Below are 23683 nucleotides of genomic sequence, written 5' to 3'. Positions count from 1 at the left end.
TTTACCACAGGTAGAATAGTAGACTGGTATTAACTGAAGAACAGTTTGGACTATGTGTCCGACCAACAGGAAGTTTGAAACCACATGATTTTAGGAACGGTCAGAATGGGATGGACATCAGAGGTCTGCAGCAGAATGGATGAGAAGGAGTTTTGGTTCCTGCAGGTTGTACTGTGAAAAACCAGTGTTACACAATAATAAACAGAGCTTTTCAAGACGGAGTGGCTCTGACTGTGGCGTAGATGACCTTTAGCGGTGAAAAGCTCAGGTCCTTGAGGGTAATTTTCCTCTTAGCTGTGACTCAGCTGAACCTTATAACACATCCTGGATTTACGTTCTGGATTTGTGTCCATGCAGATTTTATTGGGTGTATTCTGAGTTTAGTCAGAGCACAGATGGTTTTCATTCCATCCTAAGTTAACAGCAGTCTGTTAACTTAGGATGGAATACAGTCAGTCAGCAGGAATGTACCGGCACCACCGCTTCCTTTACAGACCCAGTGTTCTGGGAAATTTGGGATACATCTTTTTGCCTCTTACTCGTGTTACTGTTTATGGACACGTGTCTCTGTCCATCCACCTGGGACTCAAACCATGTCCGAGAAGACACCCCCCACCCCCCCATGACCAGTCTGGTGTTCACCTTGTTATGGAAATGTTCAATTGATAACCCACACACAAAGAGGAGGAGAGAAAGTTAGAGTTAAAATAAATAAATGCATTTATTGAGAAGTCAATCACAGAGAAACTCTGTAAGTGAAGTCTGATCAAACAAGAGAAAACTAAAGATTATATAGAACCAAATCCAACCCCCTCAAACTATGATGTCATTCCTTACGTACATCGTACCACCCCATACTACTCCTTCTCTGCTCCGTGAAGAGGTCATGATGACCTCTCCACTCTAACCTTGCTTGGATCCTATCTGGAGTGCAGGCGCCATCCTCTATCTACGTACACATTCAGACATTTAGGTGTTTGGGTTTTAACTCAAGGCAAGAACTCCGTTCCTGGGTTGGGGGTGTTACAGAGTGGTAAACATCACACATAATGAATAATGACTCAGCATTAAAAGAAGATGTACTAACAGTATAAAATATAAAGAGTATAAAATATAAAAAGTAAATTTTTCCACCACAACCTCAAAAAACAAACTGGAAAAAAAGGACAAAAGGGTCAGAACCACTGGTCTAGTGAAAGGTTTAGGAGGATTTTGAACCTGATTAAAACAGTTAAATTTATAACAGTTTAAGGAGTTTCTCTCACATTTTACAGAAAACGTAAACAAATCCGTGTCCTCTATGGAGGGTCACGTGTCCGCAGGTCATGTGTTCATAGGTCACATGTTACTCACATGTTTGTCTGTTTCCGTTGCTGGTGTTCAGGACAGACGTGTTGCGTGCCAACAGTTTGACTGGCAGAGCCTTGACTCTGTGAACCAGAGGAAGTCCCACCCTCGGCCGTTTGACAGACACCACCCTGGGCACCGGTGACACCCGTCCACGAAACTCAAACAACCTGAGGAGATACGACAAGAGAGAGGAATCAAACCATAATCATCACAAATGATCAAAGAAGAACTTTATTAAAGAATGAAATGATGACTGTTGATATGAAAACAGTACCAGAGGGTCAGAGTTGAACAGACAGAAGTTTATGTTCGATTCATCTGTTGAATGTCACTAATAAGAACAGAGTGAACAGATGACGTTCCATCAGATGAATTCAATGACGCTCACAGTAAGAGCAGAAATATGTGCAGTTGACCCCCCCCCCCCCCCCCCACACACACACACACACACAATATTACACCTCAGTTTATCATTTATACATATATATTACATCTTACAGATCCCCGCGGATCTACAAATACACAAAACATTAAATAACAGGCAGAATATTGGTACAATTCCACAGACTTCTCTTAAGACATTACAGGTTATTCACATTTTTTGTAAACGGCTAGTCTGTAAATGTAAACATTTTTGTGTAATTTTACTTTTTTTTTTACACTAAAACAGAGGAAAATAGCAGTTGTCATTATTTATAGGTTATTCTGATAGTATTTTACTGGTTCTGATCCACTTTATATTGAATTGACCTAAAATTATTTTAACATCATTGATTGTTCATATCTTCAGTGTAATTTTCGCATTTCACTAATTCATCTCAGGGGCCGGATTTGACTCTTTGGTGGGCCGGATTTGGCCCCTGGGCCACATGTTTGATACCTGTGCTTTCACTGCTCTGTTATTCCCTCCACCAGGAGGTATTGTGATCACTTTACTTTGTTTGTTCATCTTTAGTGTAAAACTCTTCCACCCATCTTTCCCAAATCTTCCCCACAGATAGGCCTAGGCCCTGGGACCAACCCAGTCCATTTTGGTCCCAGTAGGACAAAGTTCAAGGTCACAGCAAGGTCACAACATCTACAGTTTTCCATCTGTCATCGAGGCATTTTCCAGAATTCATCCAAAATTCAAAATGACTCCGATTAGCCTCCAACTGGATCCACCTGTAGCTTAGAACAGTCTCTTGTATCTGGAACTAAATTGTCCACATCCACTGTGGAATGTGGACTCTGTGGACATTTACACTGAAGACTGAAAATCCCATTTACCACACATTTAAAATTAGAACTCAGTATTGATGTGAACTGAATCTAATTGGACAGACACATGACTGGTACCAAGCTGCAACTGTTCCTGCTGTATGGAACAACCTGGAAACTGTTGAATTTAAACTAGAAAAGCACTCTGAGAGCGCAGAACTCTGCCAAGACAGATCTGTGCCCCCATGCCCCGATTACCACCAAAATTTAATCATTTCTTCCTTGTACCAGTATCAATATTTACTGAAAACTTCATGAAAATCTGTCCCTAACTTTTTCACTTATCTTGCTAACAAACACGCACACACACAAACACACAAAGCACAGTGACCCCAATACCTCCAGGTAAACAGAAATAGTCCATCCACACATGCAAACCATTGAGGGTGCTTGGCGGAGGTTTGCTTTCTCTGAACACTTGTTGTTTTTATAGATTAAATGTTCAAACATCATTGTGAAATCATTCTTTTTTCCATATAGTGTGTGTTCAGGTCCATGCAGATGAAACATATTTCAGCAGATTCATAATGTCAGTACTTCTGTAAATAACAGAGGATTACCTCGAACAAGGGCCATAAATTTAGACTTGAAGTAAAAGGTTCCAAACTATGGTGTTGAAGGAAGTTTCCAGAGAAAAAGGCCAAATATTTAGTTTTGGAGACAACGGTCTGGATCTGCTTTCATCAAATGTTCCAAAGTTAACAGGGTCAAAAACTTATATAAATGTAATTTAGATGTTTGTGATGACCTTTAGAGACAGGGTTTGTCCACAGGGTCCAAACCTGTAATTAGACAATCCTTCAGATCCTGTTGAATGTGGAAATATGACCAAAGTACTGCCATAAATGTGCAGTTTGATCAACTCTGTTCCAAAGGAAGTTCTGATCTAAGTTTACTTGGGAACTATTTAACTTTCCAAACTGATTTTCAGCGGTAAAAACTAATCAGATGAATATTTCAACAATGGGATAGAGTTGGAAACTGGAAACAACAGAATCTGACAGATTTATTTAATGTGTGTGTTCAGTATGAAGCTGGTTTACACGAACGGAAACACTGAGGGTTTGACAAATGTGGAAGAACCACCAATAAATCCAGTTCTTCTGGTGTTAGTGCAGACTTTTTATTGGATTTTATTTAACCTTTATTTAACCAGAACCTCCTTTTTCACAGGAGTCCTGGCTATTGGAGACTCTAATGTAGGGATGTAACGATTACCGGTATAATGATAAATGGCGGTGAAATCACAGACGGTTAGTATTAACATTTAAATTCTAATTATTATGATAACCGTGTTTGATTACAGCACTTTCAGGGGAAAAAACCCTATGTAAAGATCTGCTTTAATGTCAAATATTTGAGTATAGTTTTAATTTATTATTTTAATTTTCTATACCTAATATTTAGAACCAATATTCACTTTTAAAGTGTTTTTAAAAGGTTCGTTAAGCATCTGTGTGTTATTTATGCAATAAATTATATACATTTGTCAAATTGGATTTTATATATTTTTTGTGTGTTTTCTGTCCTTTTATGTTTTTATAGTGGCGGGCGGGGGGGCTTAATATCAAATACCACATTAGCCCTGATTTTCTGATGCAACAAGATGTTCTAAGCACTCCTGTGTAATTTTTTTTGAAATTTTCATCCAAACCCCCCCCTACCCTGAAAATTACTGTTTTAACTCTGAAAATCTCCTCTTTCCCAGCTTCTCCTCTCTTTTGTCCAGTGCAGTATATAAATATGTTCATGATGGGACAGTTCATGATCCTGTCAGTGCCAGAGTGTATCATAAGAGTACTTTGTACTATGAACAGTCTAATGTCAAGGTCATAGTGGAGGTTAAAGGTCACCAAAATACCTAGTTTTTTCAAAAATTCAGACCATTCTGACATTTATCAAATCTGTCCTCAGTTCTGTTCCTAGCACACATTTTGGTGGGAAGCACTAACACTTCGTTCATTCATTTTCTGAACCTGCTTTATCCTCACTAGGGTCATGGGGGTGGAGCCTATCCCAGCTACTTATGGGTGAAGGCGGGGTTCACCCTGGACATGTGACCAGTTCATCACAGACTGAACATATAGAGACAAACAACCACTGTCACATTCACACCTATGGGGGATTTAGATGAACCCATGAACCTATCAGAGCATGTGTTTGGATGGTGGGAGGAGCCAGAGGACCAGAGAGAACCTACACAGACACGGGGAGAACATGCAAACTCCACACAGAAAGGTCCCACCCCCATGGACTAAAGGTCCCACCCCCATGGACATGGTGTTGAATTGAACCCAGGACCTTCTGTCTGTGAGGCTTCAGGTCTATCCACTGCATCACCCACAACAGGACATATACATGTAAATGTCAGTCATGTGAAACTACCGACTGTTCTTTTTTCGTGTCTGTTTGCAGAATACATGAGGAAACAGTTGTGCTGAATGTGTCTGATTGAATGTCAGTTGTTTGTGTTCTGAGGAGAGAACCTGAGCCCAACATTTGGAAGAACCCACATGAACTGCTGAATTCCATCCAATATGCATTTGGACCATTTGGGTGACCTTTGACTTACAACTGGACCTTGACTCTACACCTTTTGTAGTTCAAAGCACTCTGAAGACATGACATGTCTCACAAAAAAACATTTAAGGGCCCAGCATGAGCAGATTGACACACTGTACTTTATCAAAAGTGCAGAAGGTTTGAAAGTTGACAAAAACCCCACGTTTTCAGGGTTGAAAGAGTAATTTTCGGGGTGGGGGGGTTATTGGGCTTGATTTGAAATTTTTTCATATTTTTGTATTCCCAAGACATGGGAGCATTACAAAATCTGAGCTAAAGTTGAATCCGAAAATTTTCCTGAAATAAGCCCCCCCATTTATAGTAGGTTAAAGTGAAAAAAATAATAGATGATGTAGATGAAGTTGTGCTGAAAAAACAGATCCAAACATGGGTATAGTAAATATGTGTTTACATAGCATATAAAGGCAAAATCAAAAGGACTGAAAAACAGACAAAATAGGCTCAGACCACTAAGGGTTAATATTTAAATGTTTCTGCAACAGAAGGTACATTGTGACTATTATTTTATTTATTTATTTTTTATCTATTTATTTTTTTAAATACAACTTGGTTAAATTCTTTCAGTGTGTGTATCAGTACTTTTTGAACACTTTGAGCACAATTTCAACAATACCACAATAATAATGAAAACCATGAAATGAAATTTTCATATGGTTCCATCCCTACTCTAATGTTATCGTTCTTTGTCTAACTGTGAAATTTCCCAATGGTGGGGAATCATATTTAGTCTTATCTTATCTAAAACTAATCAGTGAATATAAATCAGTCCTATTATTGACAGTTTTTGCTATTGTCTGTTTTTGGTCCATTCAGATTGCTTTTTTTCCCCATTGTACATCTCAGAAATACAATACAAAACAAAAAGAAAGAAATTCACATTTTATGATATAGAGGGTCTGCAGGTGACGTCAGCGCTGGCGGAAGTCACTGCGATTCCGCCCACTGAGTGGCAGAAAGAGGGAGATGAGTCACAGCGTTGGCTTCAATCCTGTTTAAACTGAAGAACTATATTGAATCCAAAATGTTGCAGAGCTGTTGTTGGTTGATTGTATTTTCAGGTTCTTAAAGCAGTGGGAGCTATCGTTTACAGACACCCAAAGACAAAGAAAAGAGAAGCAGATGGATCCACAAATCCAGGAAACCAAACCTAGATCTGTGGATCCTGTTTGGGGTCAGCTAACATTCACTGATGCTGTATTTTTGGGTCCAATCAGACCTGAAATGACCTATTGTTTTGGCTAACGGTCCTTCTTAGTGCAGCTCTTGGTTTCATGATCAGATCTTTCCTGGTTTTTGTCTCATTTTGTGATTGTGAACCTTGTGCTCCTACATGATTAGTAAACTAACTGAAACTGAGGCCAACTTAGTTTTACAAATACGGAGGAACTGGAGAATAAAGCTACGACGGAGTATTAGGACCACAGAAGAAAAGAAAAACACTGGGCACTACCAGAAGAAAGTCAGAAAATATGGAGATAAAACCTGGAATTTTATGAGAATAAAGTCGAATACAAAAAGAATCACAATGTTATGAGAATAAAGTTGTAGTTATAAAAAAAAAACACCTCTATTTAACAAAAATGTCATTGGTTTATGAGATTAAAGTCGTCATATTCTGACAATAAAGCCATAATATTACAGAATAATGTGTTAATTTAAACCAGGTGGTGTAAATCTGCTAATTTCCCAGAATGCAGTGGTGCCCTGCTGGTCCACAGCAGTAGTATCTGTGTTGGATAAAGGACTGGATCTGAACTAGACTCAGTAAATCTGCTCAGTCCCAGTAGATCATGCATAGATTCACTGGGGTCAGTCCACGATCTACTGGAAATGACCTTTGGATCAGCTGGTTCTGGACCCTAGTTTTAGACCCTTTGGATCAGCTGGTTCTGGTCCCTAGTTTTAGACCCTTTGGATCAGCTGGTTCTGGTACCTAGTTTTGGACCCTTTGGATCAGCTGGTTCTGGGCCCTAGTTTTGGAGCCTTTGGATCAGCTGGTTCTGGGCCCTAGTTTTGGACCCTTTGGATCAGCTGGTTCTGGGCCCTAGTTTTGGAGCCTTTGGATCAGCTGGTTCTGGGCCCTAGTTTTGGAGCCTTTGGATCAGCTGGTTCTGGGCCCTAGTTTTGGAGCCTTTGGATCAGCTGGTTCTGGGCCCTAGTTTTGGACTCTTTGGATCAGCTGGTTCTGGGCCCTAGTTTTGGACCCTTTGGATCAGCTGGTTCTGGGCCCTAGTTTTGGACCCTGGTTGTCAGTCCTGATGAAACCATGTATATTAGTTTCAGGTCCAAATAGCGCTGACCCCCTCCCCCCTGGATCAGGTCTGGATCCTCCATTTGTGTCCACATGTCAGTGTTCATGGACCACTTGTTCTTTGGTAGCTGGTACAGATCCATGTCCAGTCCAACTGTCCTTCATTTAATTTCAGATTTCCCATGGTCCTTTGCTCTGGCTGTGTTTACTGCTATACTCCGTCATGTTGAGCAGGTTGGTTTAAGACACTCAGTCTGACTGAGAGGGGCGTGGCCTGGGGGGGAAGTGACGGATGTGCAGACCCTCTATACATTAAAACAAAAGACAACTGTCTGCACAATGTCATGAATGAAGACTATGATGAGACATTCAGGTTAGGACTGAGAAGGACCTGTTTTAGAAGGACTACCCACTACTGGAACATCTCCATCCAAACTCTGGAGGACAAGCAGCGCTCTACAACCCCCCCCCAGACAACAACCCCCTGACTGTCCCTTCATTGGCTTGAATGAGCAGAAGAAAAGCAACAAGAATGCAGATGTGAATTATCAGACAGGACAGCCTTTACGTCCTCAGAGGAAGGAGGACCTACAGTACCCTGTTCCTCTGCATTAGGCTGGTGGATTACAAAACACACAAACACTGATGTGTTCTGACAGGAGCCTAAAGAGCCTTGGGAGGGATGTTTGTCCCACAAATATGAGCATCTTTAGGGAAACTCCAAACCCTGCACCGCAGAAGTTTTCACATTCCTCCATCTGATGCTGAATAAACTGCTTTGTTGTATTGTTATTTGTTTCCCCATGGGGGAAAATGCACACTCTGTTATCTGACAGAAGAGATCAACTTCAGGACAAATTCAGATCAGATGGATATCTGTAGCTTCTACATGTAGACGCTGACAGATCCAGACTTTACTGTTGGTACCAAAGTGCACACTCTAATGCCGCATTTCCACTACGTGGTATCGACTCGACTCGACTCAGCCTTAAGAAAAGGACCATTAAGAAAAAGGACCTGGAATCTGGTACCTGGTACTAGTTTTTTGGTCTCACCTCCGCTGAGGTTCCAGGACTGGGGACCAGATACTAAAAGGTGACACTGTGTAAACACTGCAGACCACTGATTGGTCAGAGTCGTCTCTGTGACCCGCCCTCTCACATAAAACAGATGCAGAAGTTGACAGTAAATCTGTCAGTAGGTGAATCCACATGATGACAGTCTGTAGAACTACACCATGGTTTGTCCAGGAGATTCAGACGGAAAAATTCCGTATGAGTTTGACGAGACAACACGCAACGAGCGAGTTTATCAGCAACTGTGAGCAGACGACACAGCAGTAACGCACCGCATTGCTATGACGCCCAGGTACTGTAAAGTGGGTAGTATCCTGGAATGGAAACGGTCTGGAATAGGACCTGGTACCAGAGTGGAGTCAAGCCGATTTCATGTAGTGGAAACACGACATAAGATCTGTAACCTCAGTGAAATGAGTGGAGACGTGATAGAACCCATAGATTTAATTCAGGTTCATGGAATAGCAAAAGTGTAAAGCAGGAAGACCATCTGACCTGACAACAGTGAGGACAGCTGTGACCTGGTCCACTCAGATACCGAACAGTTACCGCACAACACCACCACCGCTGAGGTACATTAAAATATACCGTCTTAGAACAGATGTTGGTCCGATTAATACAAGGACGGAAAAAAAATAGAACCATTATGAGCTGTTGTCTGATCGACTGACAGCAGCTGCTGTTTCTGATCCATCTTACCCCTGTATGGAATAGTCCAGTGTTTTTCAAGCTTGGGGTCAGGACCTCACGTGGGGTTGCCTGAAATTTCTAGTAACTGATTAAAAAAAATTACTAACAAAAAATATTTGGTGAGTTGACAGAGACAATCACAATACATAAAAGACAAACTGTGAAGCTGAAACTGCAGCACTGTGGTTCTGTTCTCTGTGGTTCTGTTTCTCTGTGGTTCTGTTTATGTGTGGTTCTGTTCTCTGTGGTTCTGTTTATGTGTGGTTCTGTTTCTCTGTGGTTCTGTTTCTCTGTGGTTCTGTTTATGTGTGGTTCTGTTCTCTGTGGTTCTGTTTCTCTGTGGTTCTGTTTATGTGTGGTTCTGTTTATGTGTGGTTCTGTTCTCTGTGGTTCTGTTTATCTGTCAAATGTTCATTGTGGTCAGTTTCAGATGCTGCAGCTCTTTCATAATTCATAGTTTCAGTTCTAGTTTGTTCAGTATTAATTGTCCTCCTTGTAAATCCCAGCTGGACTGACTGGACAGATCCTGACCTTTAATCTACACCTGGATTTACTGCCTCTGTCCACAATAATAGACATTATATAGACTAAATATCCTCTGAAATTAACGTTTATTTGCAACATAGTATAGAAAACTATTACATGATCAAAAATAAATGAATTTTAGCAAAAAATGTCTCCATTTTGAATGTCTGGGGTCGGCAGAAATTTGTGATGTTAAAATGGGGTCAGGAGCCAAAAAAGGTTGGGAACCACTGGCCTAACCCCTAACCCTCAAACCCACAGGTGTCAAACTCCGGTCCTCGAGGGCCGGTATCCTGCATGTTTTAGATGTTTCCCTCTTCCAGCACACCTGACGGTCGTTATCAGGCTTCTGCAGAGTTGGATGATAGGCTTATCATTTGAATCAGGTGTGTTGGAAGAGGGAAACATCTAAAACATGCAGGATACCGGCCCTTGAGGATCTGAGTTTGACACCCCTGCTCTAACCCAACCCTAAACCCCTAACCCTAACCAGGGCACCTCTGGAACCTGATTGGACACCTCCTCGGGTGCCAGTACCACCCCAGTTGATTGACAGGTCATTCCATGTCTTGTTGAAAGGTGCACAATTATTGGAGATGCAAACGATAAAGGCAGAATACACGTTTTTCAGTGAAATCACTGTCGATGTAAATGCAGATGTTTTTATTCATTAACTAAATATTGTTGTTGTGTTGAATGATTTAAATTAACATGTTTAAAACAAAGCATTTGTTCAAAAAATGATGATGTTCAATATTTGTAGTGATATTTAAGTTGATGCTAAAATAGTGTTCAGCTGTTGGAAAAAAAAAAAAAAATTCTATTTCAATTTTCTGACACTGGACTTCTGAGTTTATCTGCTTGGGTTTGATGTGTTGTCACTCATCATCCGACGTCCTGCTGACGTGTCATTTATCAGCCGGTCGGCTTGACGGACCTATCACAGCCCGAAACTGTCAAGCAGGTAACATCTAAAAACTGTACCTGGTCTGAACAAAAGAAAAAAGAAAAGTATAATTATATTAACACAAGACAAAATGAAGGTCATTAGCCTTATTTCAGTTCTTTAAAAGTCAGAGAAAAAAGCCACTTCTCCTTTTGGGTAAACTTGGTTCCCATCTGGTATCCATGAAATCTCCATCCTGATTCCATTCCTCAGCAGACAGTCATATTACTTTAATGTCGTAGAAACAAAAAAAAGGGCTTATTACACATTCTTGACAATCCAATGACTGATCTGTTTCTTCTATTCCAAACCTCTACAACATATTTATGTCTGACTATGTGAGCTGTGAACTGTGGTTTATTGGACTGTTTAAGGGAAAACATTTTCAATTAACCGCACAATGCACTCGTTAAAGAAGCCTCAGAGTGTCTAGGCCAAAGTAACGTGCTGTTCTTTTCTAGTGTCACGACAGTCGACTCCAACAGAATAATCTGAACAGTAAATAAACTTCTCCTTCATTATTTCAGTCATTTCAGAACCTTCAAAAAGCACTCAACTGTACCTGAGCTCACACACACAAGGTTAGAGCTGAAAAAGTCACACAGTTAATTGTGTTATTTTTGCGGTTATCCTACCTGTATGTATATATATATATATATATATATATATATATATATATGTACATACACATATGAATGTTACTTTGAAGGCCAACATTTGTGGATCCAAACATGTTGGTGGTTTCTACAGAATGCTTCAGTAAAGTTCACACTGGTCAAACTACTGTTAATTAGAGCAGTGTTTCTTAAAAGCAGGTCTGCTTCTAGTTTTGGTGGTTGTCGTCACTGTGGTTCTCATTGCGGTTGTTATTACTGGTATTGTTGGTGTTCTCCTGGGGGGGTCTGCACTATTTTCTTGTGGGTCCTGTAAAGGCTAATGTGATTATCCTTCCACTGATATGAAGATGGGAACACAGAGAACATGTGCTGGACACAAACGAACCCTGGACACAAACCAAACTAACACACATTGGTCCTCTTACCTGTCATAGAAGTCTTCTCTGTAGTAATCGTAGTCAAACTCATAACCACTGAGAAGAAAAAAAAAAAAAAAAACACGGAAAAAACAGTGACAGAGGATAATAATGAAGAACAGCATCATTTTAAACATCACAGGCTGTTTGATGGAACACACAATTTAGAGTAAAAAAAAAAAAAACCAACAACAATAAAACACAGAAAATGAGGAATACATAAACATGGACATAATTATAAAGTGTGGGAAACAACACCATGGGGGGGGGGGGGGCGGAGAGAGAGAGAAAGGGGGGGGGGGGGGGGGAGGAGAGAGAGAGAGGGAGGGAGGGAGAGAGAAGGAGAGAGGGAGGGAGAGAGGGAGAGAGAGGGGGAGAGAGAGAGAGAGAACAGTCCAGTCCACTTCAGTCCAGTCCAGTTAGTCCGGTCCAGTCCAGTCAGTCCAGTCCAGTCCAGTCCAGTTCAGTAGATTGAACATCCACTGGTTGTTTTTCCAGTTTGTGCCTTTGCTGTTTTTTTAGTCCATCAAACACACGTTGGTTCCACAGATGAACATGTGACCAGTATCAGTGGGTCCATGAGCCCGTTAACATTGGACATCTGAGAACAGAAAAGTCCAAACTGTCCAAACATGTGTGTCCTCCATGTGTCTTTTCCAGTCCAGTTCAGTCCATGTCCAGTGTCCAAACCTAAACTCTTTGTCTAGTCTAGTGTCAGATCACCATGGTAACAGATCAGTTTGGTGTCCGTCCATAAAATGAGTCCAGAGTGAATCCAACCGTCAAACATTAGTTCCACCTCATACATGTTCCAACCTGAAGAACAAAAAAACACCCAGGACTGACCCATGACCCCCCACCCCCCAGAGGACCCCCCCACACAGTTTGTCCAACCCTGGTTTAAACTAGGTGTCTTTTCCACCAGTTGTCTGTTTGACCTCTGTCTCCTGTCGTCCTCTCAGACAGTTGGACAGGACTCTTTTTCGTTCTAAGCTGCTGTGGGTTCCTAACCCTTCATCGCTCTAAGCTGCTGTAGGTTCCTGAACCTTCCAGATGTTCTACAGATGTGAGTTCAGTTGCAGGCTTGTACCTGTACACAGATGCTGCTGATCTCTTCAGTCCTTTGGCTCTGTTGGGTTTGGGTTCTCCAGCCATGTTGATATCTGGAAAAAGAACAACAGAAGACAGGAAAGGATGAGTATTTATGTGTTAGAACCTCTGAAAGCTAAAAACAGTTAACCCTCACCTATCAGACACAGATAAATGATTCCTCACATGTTCATTCTGTTCTTCCAGTTTTATTCTGGTTTTAATGGTATAATGTAGAGCTGCACGATTCTGGCAAAAATGTGAATCACGATTCTTTTGCTTAGAATTGAGATCATGATTCTCTGGTACAAATTTTTTCACAAAATGTTTATTGCACCGCTTTGGAGGAAAATGGGTTCTTTTACCTGTGATTCAAGTCTGTCATATCACTGTGCAGTAGTCTGGTCACTTATGCAGTGTTTGCTGTGGAATTGATCTGTTGATGTGGCTGTGTGGAATGGGGGGGGGGTTCTGCACGTGCGGTTAGGCAGGGGGTGCATGTGTGTGCGTTTCACTCAGTGGGGGGGGGGGGGCTCGGCCGCATGCATGCAGTTCGGCTTGGGGTGGGGGGTGGGGGGGGTTGCATGTGCATGAGTTTTGGCTGGCTACCTGCTCATGTGGCGGCTTCTGTCCTATTCCAATGGGGGTAAGGGGTGGTACAGTCCATGCCCCCGCAGAAGTGACAGTGAAACGTTACGCTCATTGACCTTTTCCCTGCACTTATGGTCACGGTTGCTAAGCGACATCAGCTGATCTATGAAAGTTTGCAGCGCAAAGAAACTTCCCAGCAGCTCAACGGAATATTTTTAATACAAAATTTTTGTAGAGGGCGAGACTTTTGATTCTTGGTTAAAGGCTGAGTTATCGTCACCCCCAAAGAAAAGTCTTATCTCATCTTACTTTATCTCATCTTTCTTTGTCTCATCTTATCTCATCTTACTTTATCTTATCTTCTCTGACCTGACGTTACCTTAACTTACCTTACTTTGTCTTAGCTCACCATATCTCATGGAGTTGCCAGTCTCTGCAGCTGCCTGCATGTGTTACCCCATCCTAACCTCTAGAGGGAGCTGTCTGCTCATCTTTTACCTCCATCCTCCCTCTCTTCTTCTCTCAGTCTGTCAGTCAGTTCTTCTTTTCTCAGTCTGTCAGTTCGTTTTTCTTCTCTCTCAGTCTGTTGTTTGTCAGTTTGTTCTTCTTCCCTCTCAGTCTGTTGTCAGTTCATTCCTCTTCTCTCTCAGTCTGTTGTTTGTCAGTCAGTTCCCAGCAGAGTGCACGCTCTCTGAGCTGCATGCATAATTTACTACAAATGAAAGTATGAAATCTGATTTCCTGCTGTGTCTCTCCTCCTTTGGATCACAACACAGACTCAGATTAAAAGTAAAGATGCTTTTTTTTCTACCTCTACACCGTCGTTCATCTGTTCACTTCTGGTGGCTCTAAGCTGATAAACACACCCAGACTGTTTAATTTATTTTTTTTTTTGTCCTATTTACTGTCAGTCTCAGTCATAAATATTAAGCTTCATGCATTAGGAAACCCCTTTTAGATAGTGACTTTGTTTTCCCTCTATTATCACATATTATGATACTCATTTGTTTGTTTTTCTGTTGTTTAGGCTGGGTAGAGATTCAATTACAATAGGAAACTTTTATTTTTATTTATTTATTTATTTATTTAAATCTTGCAGTATTTTTGAAGGTATGCACATCCGTCACTTTCCCCCCAGGCCACGCCCCTCTCAGTCAGACTGAGTGTCTTAAACCAACCTGCTCAACATGACGGAGTATAGCAGTAAACACAGCCAGAGCAAAGGACCATGGGAAATCTGAAATTAAATGAAGGACAGTTGGACTGGACATGGATCTGTACCAGCTACCAAAGAACAAGTGGTCCATGAACACTGACATGTGGACACAAATGGAGGATCCAGACCTGATCCAGGGGGGAGGGGGTCAGCGCTATTTGGACCTGAAACTAATATACATGGTTTCATCAGGACTGACAACCAGGGTCCAAAACTAGGACCAGAACCAGCTGATCCAAAGGGTCCAAAACTAGGGCCCAGAACCAGCTGATCCAAAGGCTCCAAAACTAGGGCCCAGAACCAGCTGATCCAAAGGCTCCAAAACTAGGGCCCAGAACCAGCTGATCCAAAGGGTCTAAAACTAGGGCCCAGAACCAGCTGATCCAAAGGGTCTAAAACTAGGGCCCAGAACCAGCTGATCCAAAGGTCGTTTCCAGTAGGTCGTGGACTGACCCCAGTGAATATATGCATGATCTACTGGGACTGAGCAGATTTACTGAGTCTAGTTCAGATCCAGTCCTTTATCCAACACAGATACTACTGCTGTGGACCAGCAGGGCACCACTGCATTCTGGGAAATTAGCAGATTTACACCACCTGGTTTAAATTAACACATTATTCTGATCATATTATGGCTTTATTGTCAGAATATGACGACTTTAATCTCATAAATGAATGACATTTTTGTTGAATTAAGAGGGGTTTTTTTTATAACTATGACTTTAATCTCATAACATTGTGATTCTTTTTGTATTCGACTTTATTCTCATAAAATTACGGGTTTTATATCGATATTTTATAACTGACTCATAATCACAAAATGAAGACAAAAACCATGAAAGATCTGATCATGAAACCAAGAGCTGCACTAAGAAGGACCGTTAGCCAAAACAATAGGTCATTTCAGGTCTGATTGGACCCAAAAATACAGCATCAGTGAATGTTAGCTGACCCCAAACAGGATCCACAGATCTAGGTTTGGTTTCCTGGATTTGTGGATCCATCTCCTTCTCTTTTCTTTCTCTTTCAGTGTCTGTAAAACGATAGCTCCCACTGCTTTTCAAATCTGTTCATACAATCAGTCTCACAACAGCTCTGCCCCATTCTTTATTCAATATTGTTCTTCAGTTTAGACAGGATTGAAGCCAACGCTGTCACTCATCTCCCTCTTTCTGCCACTCAGTGGGCGGAACCGCCATGACTTCTGCTAGTGCTGACGTCACGTGCAGACCCTCTATTATTATTACTATTGTTAATGTTATTTTCTTGGACTGTTCAGTGTACTTCAACAGGTCATATCAGTGTGGATCACATTGTCTTAAGGCTTGTAAATGGATACTGTTAGGTCTGTTTGGAATGGGAGGACCCCGGGAAGAGGAGCTGATGTCCTGCAGCAGTTAATGGGGATACATATATATATATATATATATATATATCTTTAAGATAGAATTCCCTTTTCTTGCTGAGATGGAAAATAAACAGAAACAACAGAAACAAATCACAGTGAATAAATGTCATCTGCAGTGGTTAAATACAGGAGGTGGTGTAAGACTAAAAATAACAATATTATGATCGTTTTATTTGGAATTTGGAAAATGTCTTGTGTGCTTATACTGATCTGCACTGATGCCACACACCAGTCCCAGTCTGATCACATGTCCAATAAGGAGCAGGATGGAGTGTGTCCAACAGGAAGAGGAAGATAAAGGAGGATGAGGAGGATGAACCAGTGGACTGATGAAGAGGAAAAGGGAGTTCACAGCATCCACAGGCTGAACATTCAAGTGTGTGTGTGTGTGTGTGTGTGTGTGTGTGTGTGTGTGTGTGTGTGTGTGTGTGTGTGTGTGTGTGAGGCATTGATCCAGAACTCTGACCACAGCCAGGGGTGGAAATGGCAGGAGGCCAAACACACACACCTTCATCCAACCAAAGCCAATACTGACCTTCGCCTTCATGACCTGAGGGAAACACACACACACACACACACACACACACAGTCCACCTGCTGCTCCATGTGCCTCAGTGACTCCACCACAGCCCCTGCACAGACTACTCTTTCAAAGGTGAGGTCCCTGAACGTATCTCACACACACACACACACACACACACACACACACACACACACACACACACATATCTCAGTCCTCTGTAAACCTGCAGTTGTTCATTAGCAGCTGCAGTGACAAACAGGTCCAGACTGAGCACTTCAGGGTCACACCAAACCAAAGTCCACATCAGTGTCATTAATTACAGATGCACCTATCAGTTCACAAAAAGGCTCATTTCTTAGTTTAAGAACTGTATTTTATGGAACTGTTTACAACATTTGAAGTTCCCTCCTGCCCCCTGTCCCACTTCCCAGATTTGTGTTCATCTAAACTGATCATTGCATCCTGGGACATTCCCAGCCCAGTCTACACCAGTCACCAACCAGTGCATCCATGGTTTAAGCTAACAGACCAGAACAACATCTGAGTATTCCATAGGTTCATGGTTTCTGCAGACTTTCAAATGGAACAGAACTTGGGCCCAGATGACATTTCACGAGAATGGAAGAACTCCAATTCACCAACTCACAAACTTATATTTTGCACTCTTTATAAAACTGTCTAATTTGCACTATATAAAAAACTATTTGCACTACAATAATTTTGATATATATATATATATATATATATATATATATATACACACATAAACATATTTTTACAGACTGTATTCCTGTACATTACCATTCACTGTATAAAAACTTCAATTTGCACTTTCTGTACATACTACAATATAAAACCCACTGTAAATAATATACACATATACATATATTTTTAATAGACCAGATCCACACATCCACTCACTGTCGGCCTGATCACAATCAAGGTGTCCAAGTATATTTGCATCAGCTATTAATCAGTATTGCAAACAGATACCCCCCAAACCATTCCCAAAATGTTTCTTTGACCACCTTATTACTAGATCTTGCAATCCTCCAAATTTAAAGAAAATCGGATAAAAACTGATAAAATTTCAACCCAATGAGCGTGAAAACGTCCACAATTTTATTGTTATAAGAGAGCAAAATTATTGTACATAATGTTTTGTAACACAATAAATAATTACAACTCAACTCCTGTGTCTTTTATTACAAAATACACACATCACATTGCTTTTCATTTATGGACTAGGCCTGTAATGGTACACAAAATTTTTGGTTCAGTACGTTCTCGGTTTTCAAAGCCACAGTTTGGGTTTTTTTCGGTTCGGTATGGGAAGAAAGAAAACCCCTCAAAATGTCTATTAATGCATTTATGAATTTTTTTAACATTTTTCCCCCAATTTTTGGAGACAATAGAACATAGAAAAACAGGAATAATATAATTCTGCTGCTACAAATCAAATACAAAATAAAACAAATTATTAATATTACTAAATGTATTTTGAACATTAGTATTGCACTTTTCCCTGAAAGGTAGATTCAAACAAACAAAAAAAATCTAATCACAGTTCTGTCAGTTCACATTCTGCAGAAAAAGAACAAAAAAATTCCACATGAAGTGCAACATTAACAGGAGGGTAAACTGGTATTCTGTTGAAACAAACTGAAGAGAAACACTGACAACACAATGAACCACATTATTTATTTTAGGACAGAGAACAAACTGTTTGGGACACTGTGTGTATTTGTGTGTGTGTGTGTGTGTGTGTGTGTGTGTGTGTGTGTGTGCACAGGAGATTTTTTTTTTTTGTCGGCGCCAGGGGGTAGGGGGGGCGCGCAGTTATATACCTGGGGGTGTGGTCCATAACTAACGTAACAAACGCTGTCATGAAACGAAAGTGAAACTTTACATACTTTCAAGGTTCTATTTATTCCTCTATTATACAGCGTGCATGGTAGACAGACAGACACACACACACACACACACACACACAGAGACAGACAGACAGACAGACACACACACACACACACACACACACAGAGACAGACAGACAGACACACACACACACACACACACAGAGACAGACAGACACACACACACACACACACACACACACACACACACAGACAGACAGACAGAGCTAGTGTCAGTGTTGTAGAACTACCGTAGTTCCTGGGGGCCAAACAACGTCCGTCTTATCTCCGTCTCTTTCCTGGTTGTTGTCTTTCATCTGAACCTGAACTGATCCAAACTGGACTGGACTGATGCTGGAGGGTCTGCAGTCTGTTCCTTCCAGGTTCACATCATATTTGTTGTTTTTTTTTAACCTTATATCAGCTGTTATTTCATATTTCGGGTCAATGTGTGCTCCTTCAATATGTCCGTGTGAAACTTGCGCGGATTTAAAGTTCTGCATTGAATGATGTCTTTCATTCCTTTTTCTTTTTCTCATCATACTGTGCCGTTTCAGTACAGCTGTGTACCGAACCGAACAGGTGTGTACCTAAACGGTTCGGTTCAGTACGTGTACCGTTACAGGCCTAATATTGATCATTTTTGTTGAACAGCTGTTTGATTATCAATTCTTCTTTTCAGTCTCAAGACAATCCACCATTTTGTTGTTAACCCCTTCTTTTCCAGCCCTTTAATTGGAATAATAGAATGGGAACCTGTTCTTTCAGTATTATTAGGACTAAATCTGCACAACTAGACAGATGTGGCTCTGCTCCCTGGTATGCTGCACAACATTTGGAACAATGTGTCAAACGGATGTTTACGTGGAAGCGCATGTTTTCAATGGTGCGTTGTTCACCCAAATTCCTGGAGTGTCCGTACACCAATATACTTCCATCACTAATCTGGACTCTATGCCTTACAGATCTACTGTTCTCACTGGTTCCACATGTTTGTGTCCTCCTGTACCAGAAGACTTAGTTCCAGATGGAACACAGATGCCACCATGTGCTCAGACACATTTCCATTCACATCTGCTAGAGTCCGTACACCAGTAGTGTCCGTACACCACATTCTAAATATGTGGCTCTGATTTGACTGTTTCTGTCAATATATGGAATTTTTCAGCAGGCATGCTTTGGACACCACATCTGTGCAAGAAACAATGCATGATTCTGCTGAGGTCTGAAACATTTGTATCTGTGTGTAGGCATTAAATATGGAGGCTGTTAGGCTGGAGTGTCCGTACAGCCAAGAATGTGTGATCTGACAGGGGTACAAGCCTGACACATTTAGAGGAGACACCAGAATACACACAGATTTAGGACTTTAAAAGAGAAATATCAGACAAATCCAATGGCCTGTCTGATTTCTGGATAGAGCAGTATTATTTCTTTTCTGTATGTGCACCTTTTCTGGTCCCCTGGACTGGGATCAGGTCGTGTATATAAACTCCAGTTTACACTCAGTACATATTCCATCATAAATCCACTGTAAATCTCATCCCATTGCTGTCTCTGTCTCCAGTGGACTGTTGGTCTATATTGTGTTGTTCTGGGTTCATGTCAGAACTGTATGTTGTGAGAATTGTAAAAACTGAAGCCAAATTCCTTGTATGTGTTCACATACTTGGCCAATAAAGCTGATTCTGATTTCGGTGCCTTTGGTGTCAGTGTTGTGGAGCAGCAGCTCTTTTAGTCGACCAATCCACAGAAGTCAGAGTTTCCCACTTAGACACTTTGTTGGTATATTTGGTGGTTTTTCAGACCCATGTACAGACTGTGTATATATATATATATATATATATATATATATATATATATATATATATATATATATGAAAAAACACTAGTGACAAATCTATCCCCTTCTTCTGGACTTTTGGAGACTCTGACATTAAAGCGTGTATCAGCCTTTGTCTAAAATAAATCAGTGAATATAAACCAGTCAGTTGACAGTTTTCTCTGGTCTCTCTTTTTAGTCCATTTATTTAATGCCGACTGAACATTAAAACTGTTCTGGTTAATAATGTTCATGTTTAACTCGGACTTGTTGTCGTCTCCTAAATGGACCATAAGGTTAAACATAACGTGCCCACAATTGAAAACCCTCGGCCTTCAATCCACCAAGCCCCACTAATGACATCATCAGCCTACTGGAACCACCACCCCCCCCAGCCCGAAATAATTTGTGGGATGGGGGACGACATACTTCTACAAGTAACATGACGGACCTGTATGTGGAGGAGTTGGTGAGTTACAGAGCTGTGTGGATAAAGATGTGAGAAAGTGAAAGTGAAGGTGACCTCAAAGGTTTGGCACATACAGACAGACAGACGGCTGACAATACCCTGTCGCAAGGGCCGAGGGCAAAACTGAACCAAACTGAACAAAACGAAGCTAAAAACTCAACCAACGCATAAATCCCTAACCTCAGTAACTCCTCTAGTGTCTCCTTTGGGTCACTGTACCCGATCCAAACCCAGATAACAGAGGACGGTTGGAACTGGAACATTAAAACATGCCCCAAAAAATACAAATAAAAAACTAGAACTGACGGAGTACAGTTCATTTGTAGTTCTAAACTCATTTAAGGTGTTTTACATTTACAATTATGCAAATTAGGTAATGAGGTCATTTAGCAACTTAAAGCAACTTTTAGGATAGACCATCAATACTTTTACTGTTGACCACACTGATCGAACGGACCCAAGTGATCAAACTGACCAAAGTGACCAAACTGATCCAAGTGACCAAACTGATCAAACTGACCAAACTGATCAAACTGACCAAACTAACCAAAGTGACCAAACTAACCAAACTGACCAAACTGATCAAACTGACCAAAGTGACCACAGGAAATAAGGACAAATCACTGAATGCTCATCAGAACAGCTGAAGCCATCGGTCTGACCTCCTCACTCCTCATGTCAGCCTGAATATTACCCCTTTCCCATCCTGTGACTCTGGACATTAACCCTTTCCCCTCCTGCCTGTGACTCACCCAGCGTCTGTCCGGCCAGGACCCTGCCGTTCTCTCCGATCACCGCCCCCCTGGCGTGCCTCTCGCTGGCGTACTGGACGAAGGCATAGCCCTTGTGCACGGAGCAGCCCAGCACACGACCGTATTTGGAGAAGATACTTTCCACGTCGGACTTCTTCACCACCGCCGTGTTCAGGTTACCGATAAAGACCCGGGAGTTGATGGACTTTGGGTCGGTCTTGTTGGTCACATTACTGGTCTGGACCTTCAGCGACATGCTGGAGAGATGAGAGACTGACGGGACCGACAGACGAGGGACCGATGGGACCGACAGATGTTCTGGACGAGAAGAGGATCTGCAGGAAAAGAGAGAATGAAGGAAGGACACTGTCAAGAGAACGCACTCATGAGGAAACAGCCGACGTTCAGTTTAACCACAATAAAACCAGTCTTCATGTTCTAAACAGACATGAAGACCTTGGTGTTGGAGAACTGCTCAGGGTACTGTCATCAGTTGGTCGTCCGTCCATCCAAAAACTTTGCCATGCACTGATAAGTCAGACCACTGGGGGCAGTAGTGAGTCTGATAAGTCCGACCAAGGGTTTTCAAGTGCACGCACGTTATTAGGGCTGTGTACCAGTAAGAATGTGGTGATACAATACAAATCACAATACTAGGACTACGATATGATATATCATGATATATCACAATACTGTTAACAAGGCAATATTTTTTTCTTGTTTTGTTTCTTCTTCTCAGAGAATATTTCCTGGAAAAATTTTATTATACCAGAAATATGCATAAATACTAAAAAAAAAAAAAAAAAAAAAAAAAAAATATTGTTCAGAACAGAATTTAATACTAAATCACAAAACTTTCCTCTGTAAAAACTAACATTTTTTACAGATAAATAAAAATAAAATTACAAGCACAAAACACACATAAATAAATACATAAAATTATGTTTAACAGACAGAGTTTCAGATCCTGCTCAGATGTTCATATCTATCATCTTTCTACTCGACAAATACAGACTGATAGGACATAAAATTAGAGAACTGAGCAGTTGAAGTGAATGTATATGTCTGTGGAAAGGTTTTAGCCCTTAAAAGGAACTTCAAACTAGTAAATATGTTTTATTTTTATTTTTCAAAGTGCCAGGTAAGGTGTGATCCTTCACGTCCAGCTGACAGACCAGGTACCAGGGTTCAGATCCACTGCTCAGACCCCTGAACAGAACCAAGACCAGGACTGGTGGTCTAGGTCCATGTAAACCTCCACAGGTTTATGACTCACTAGATCACTGCTTCATTTCCCCTCTGCACTTCAGGAAAACTCTATAAGTGAGCAGATGATTCACCTAAATAAGAACAGAAGGACTGAACACAGACAGATGAGTCAGAGATGACGGAACAGTACGGAGGTTTTCTGACAATAATGTGGAAGAGGGTGAATGTGAAGGGGTTCTCCTTTTTGAACACTCCTAATGCACTGGTTGGACATTTTTAATCCATTTATTTATCTATTGAACAGATGTTTGACAGTACAAGTACAAGTTACTTTAACCCATACAGACCCAGGGGTACTTTAGGGTCAGTTCCCAGTTTACATTCTTCTCCATATGTAACCTTTCTTAAGCAATTTATCACCATTTATTATACGTTTATTCTCTATATACTGCATTTTTCACTGTAAATCATGTATTTTCCTATATTTAATTCAGATGGTCATGAAAACTCAGAGTAAATTCAAAGATTATATTAAAACAGAGAAAACTGAAGAAAAAGTGACTTTTTCAGTCAAATCTATCATTAACTGAACGCATATCAAGTGTCTCCATCTACGCTTTAGTGGTGAATTAATGTTCTACAGCAGAGGTGTCGAACATGTGGCCCGAGGCCCAAATGCGTCCCCCCAAAGGTACCAATCCAACCCCTGGGATGAATTTCCAAAGTGTATAAATTCCACAGTCCAGGCTGTGGAACTCATTTTAGTGTGGGTTCCACATCCAGACCAATCTGATCTACAGTCAAATAATAACAGCAGAAGAACCCACACAAAAGAAGGACTGCAGATTTACTACTGGGTTTGATGGGAAAAAAATGTCTACTATGTCTATAAATAATGACAACTTCAAATTTTTGTCTTTGTTTTAGTGCAAAAAATCACATTAAATTCTGAAACTCTTTCCATTTCCAAACTCTCC

The 23683-nt window shown here is 41.0% G+C and overlaps 1 protein-coding gene across 1 annotated transcript in view; it reads right to left on the bottom strand.

Annotated features, from left to right (window-relative positions):
- Positions 1–21768, bottom strand: part of raly (RALY heterogeneous nuclear ribonucleoprotein) — a 28375-nt gene extending 6607 nt beyond the window's left edge. The window contains exons 1-4 of the mRNA XM_030135028.1: positions 21498–21768; positions 12805–12877; positions 11724–11771; positions 1354–1517 (exon numbers count right to left, since the gene is read on the bottom strand). Coding sequence (XP_029990888.1) covers positions 1354–1517; positions 11724–11771; positions 12805–12877; positions 21498–21753 — 541 coding nt within the window. The 5' untranslated portion in view covers positions 21754–21768. The remainder of the gene's footprint in view (positions 1–1353; positions 1518–11723; positions 11772–12804; positions 12878–21497) is intronic.
- Between the last annotated feature and the right edge of the window lie 1915 nt (positions 21769–23683).

This window comes from Sphaeramia orbicularis, chromosome 5 (genome assembly GCF_902148855.1).
Source record: "Sphaeramia orbicularis chromosome 5, fSphaOr1.1, whole genome shotgun sequence".
Lineage (NCBI taxonomy): Eukaryota > Metazoa > Chordata > Actinopteri > Kurtiformes > Apogonidae > Sphaeramia > Sphaeramia orbicularis.
Note: the sequence above shows the minus strand (reverse complement) of the source record. Positions and strands in the feature narration are given on the sequence as shown.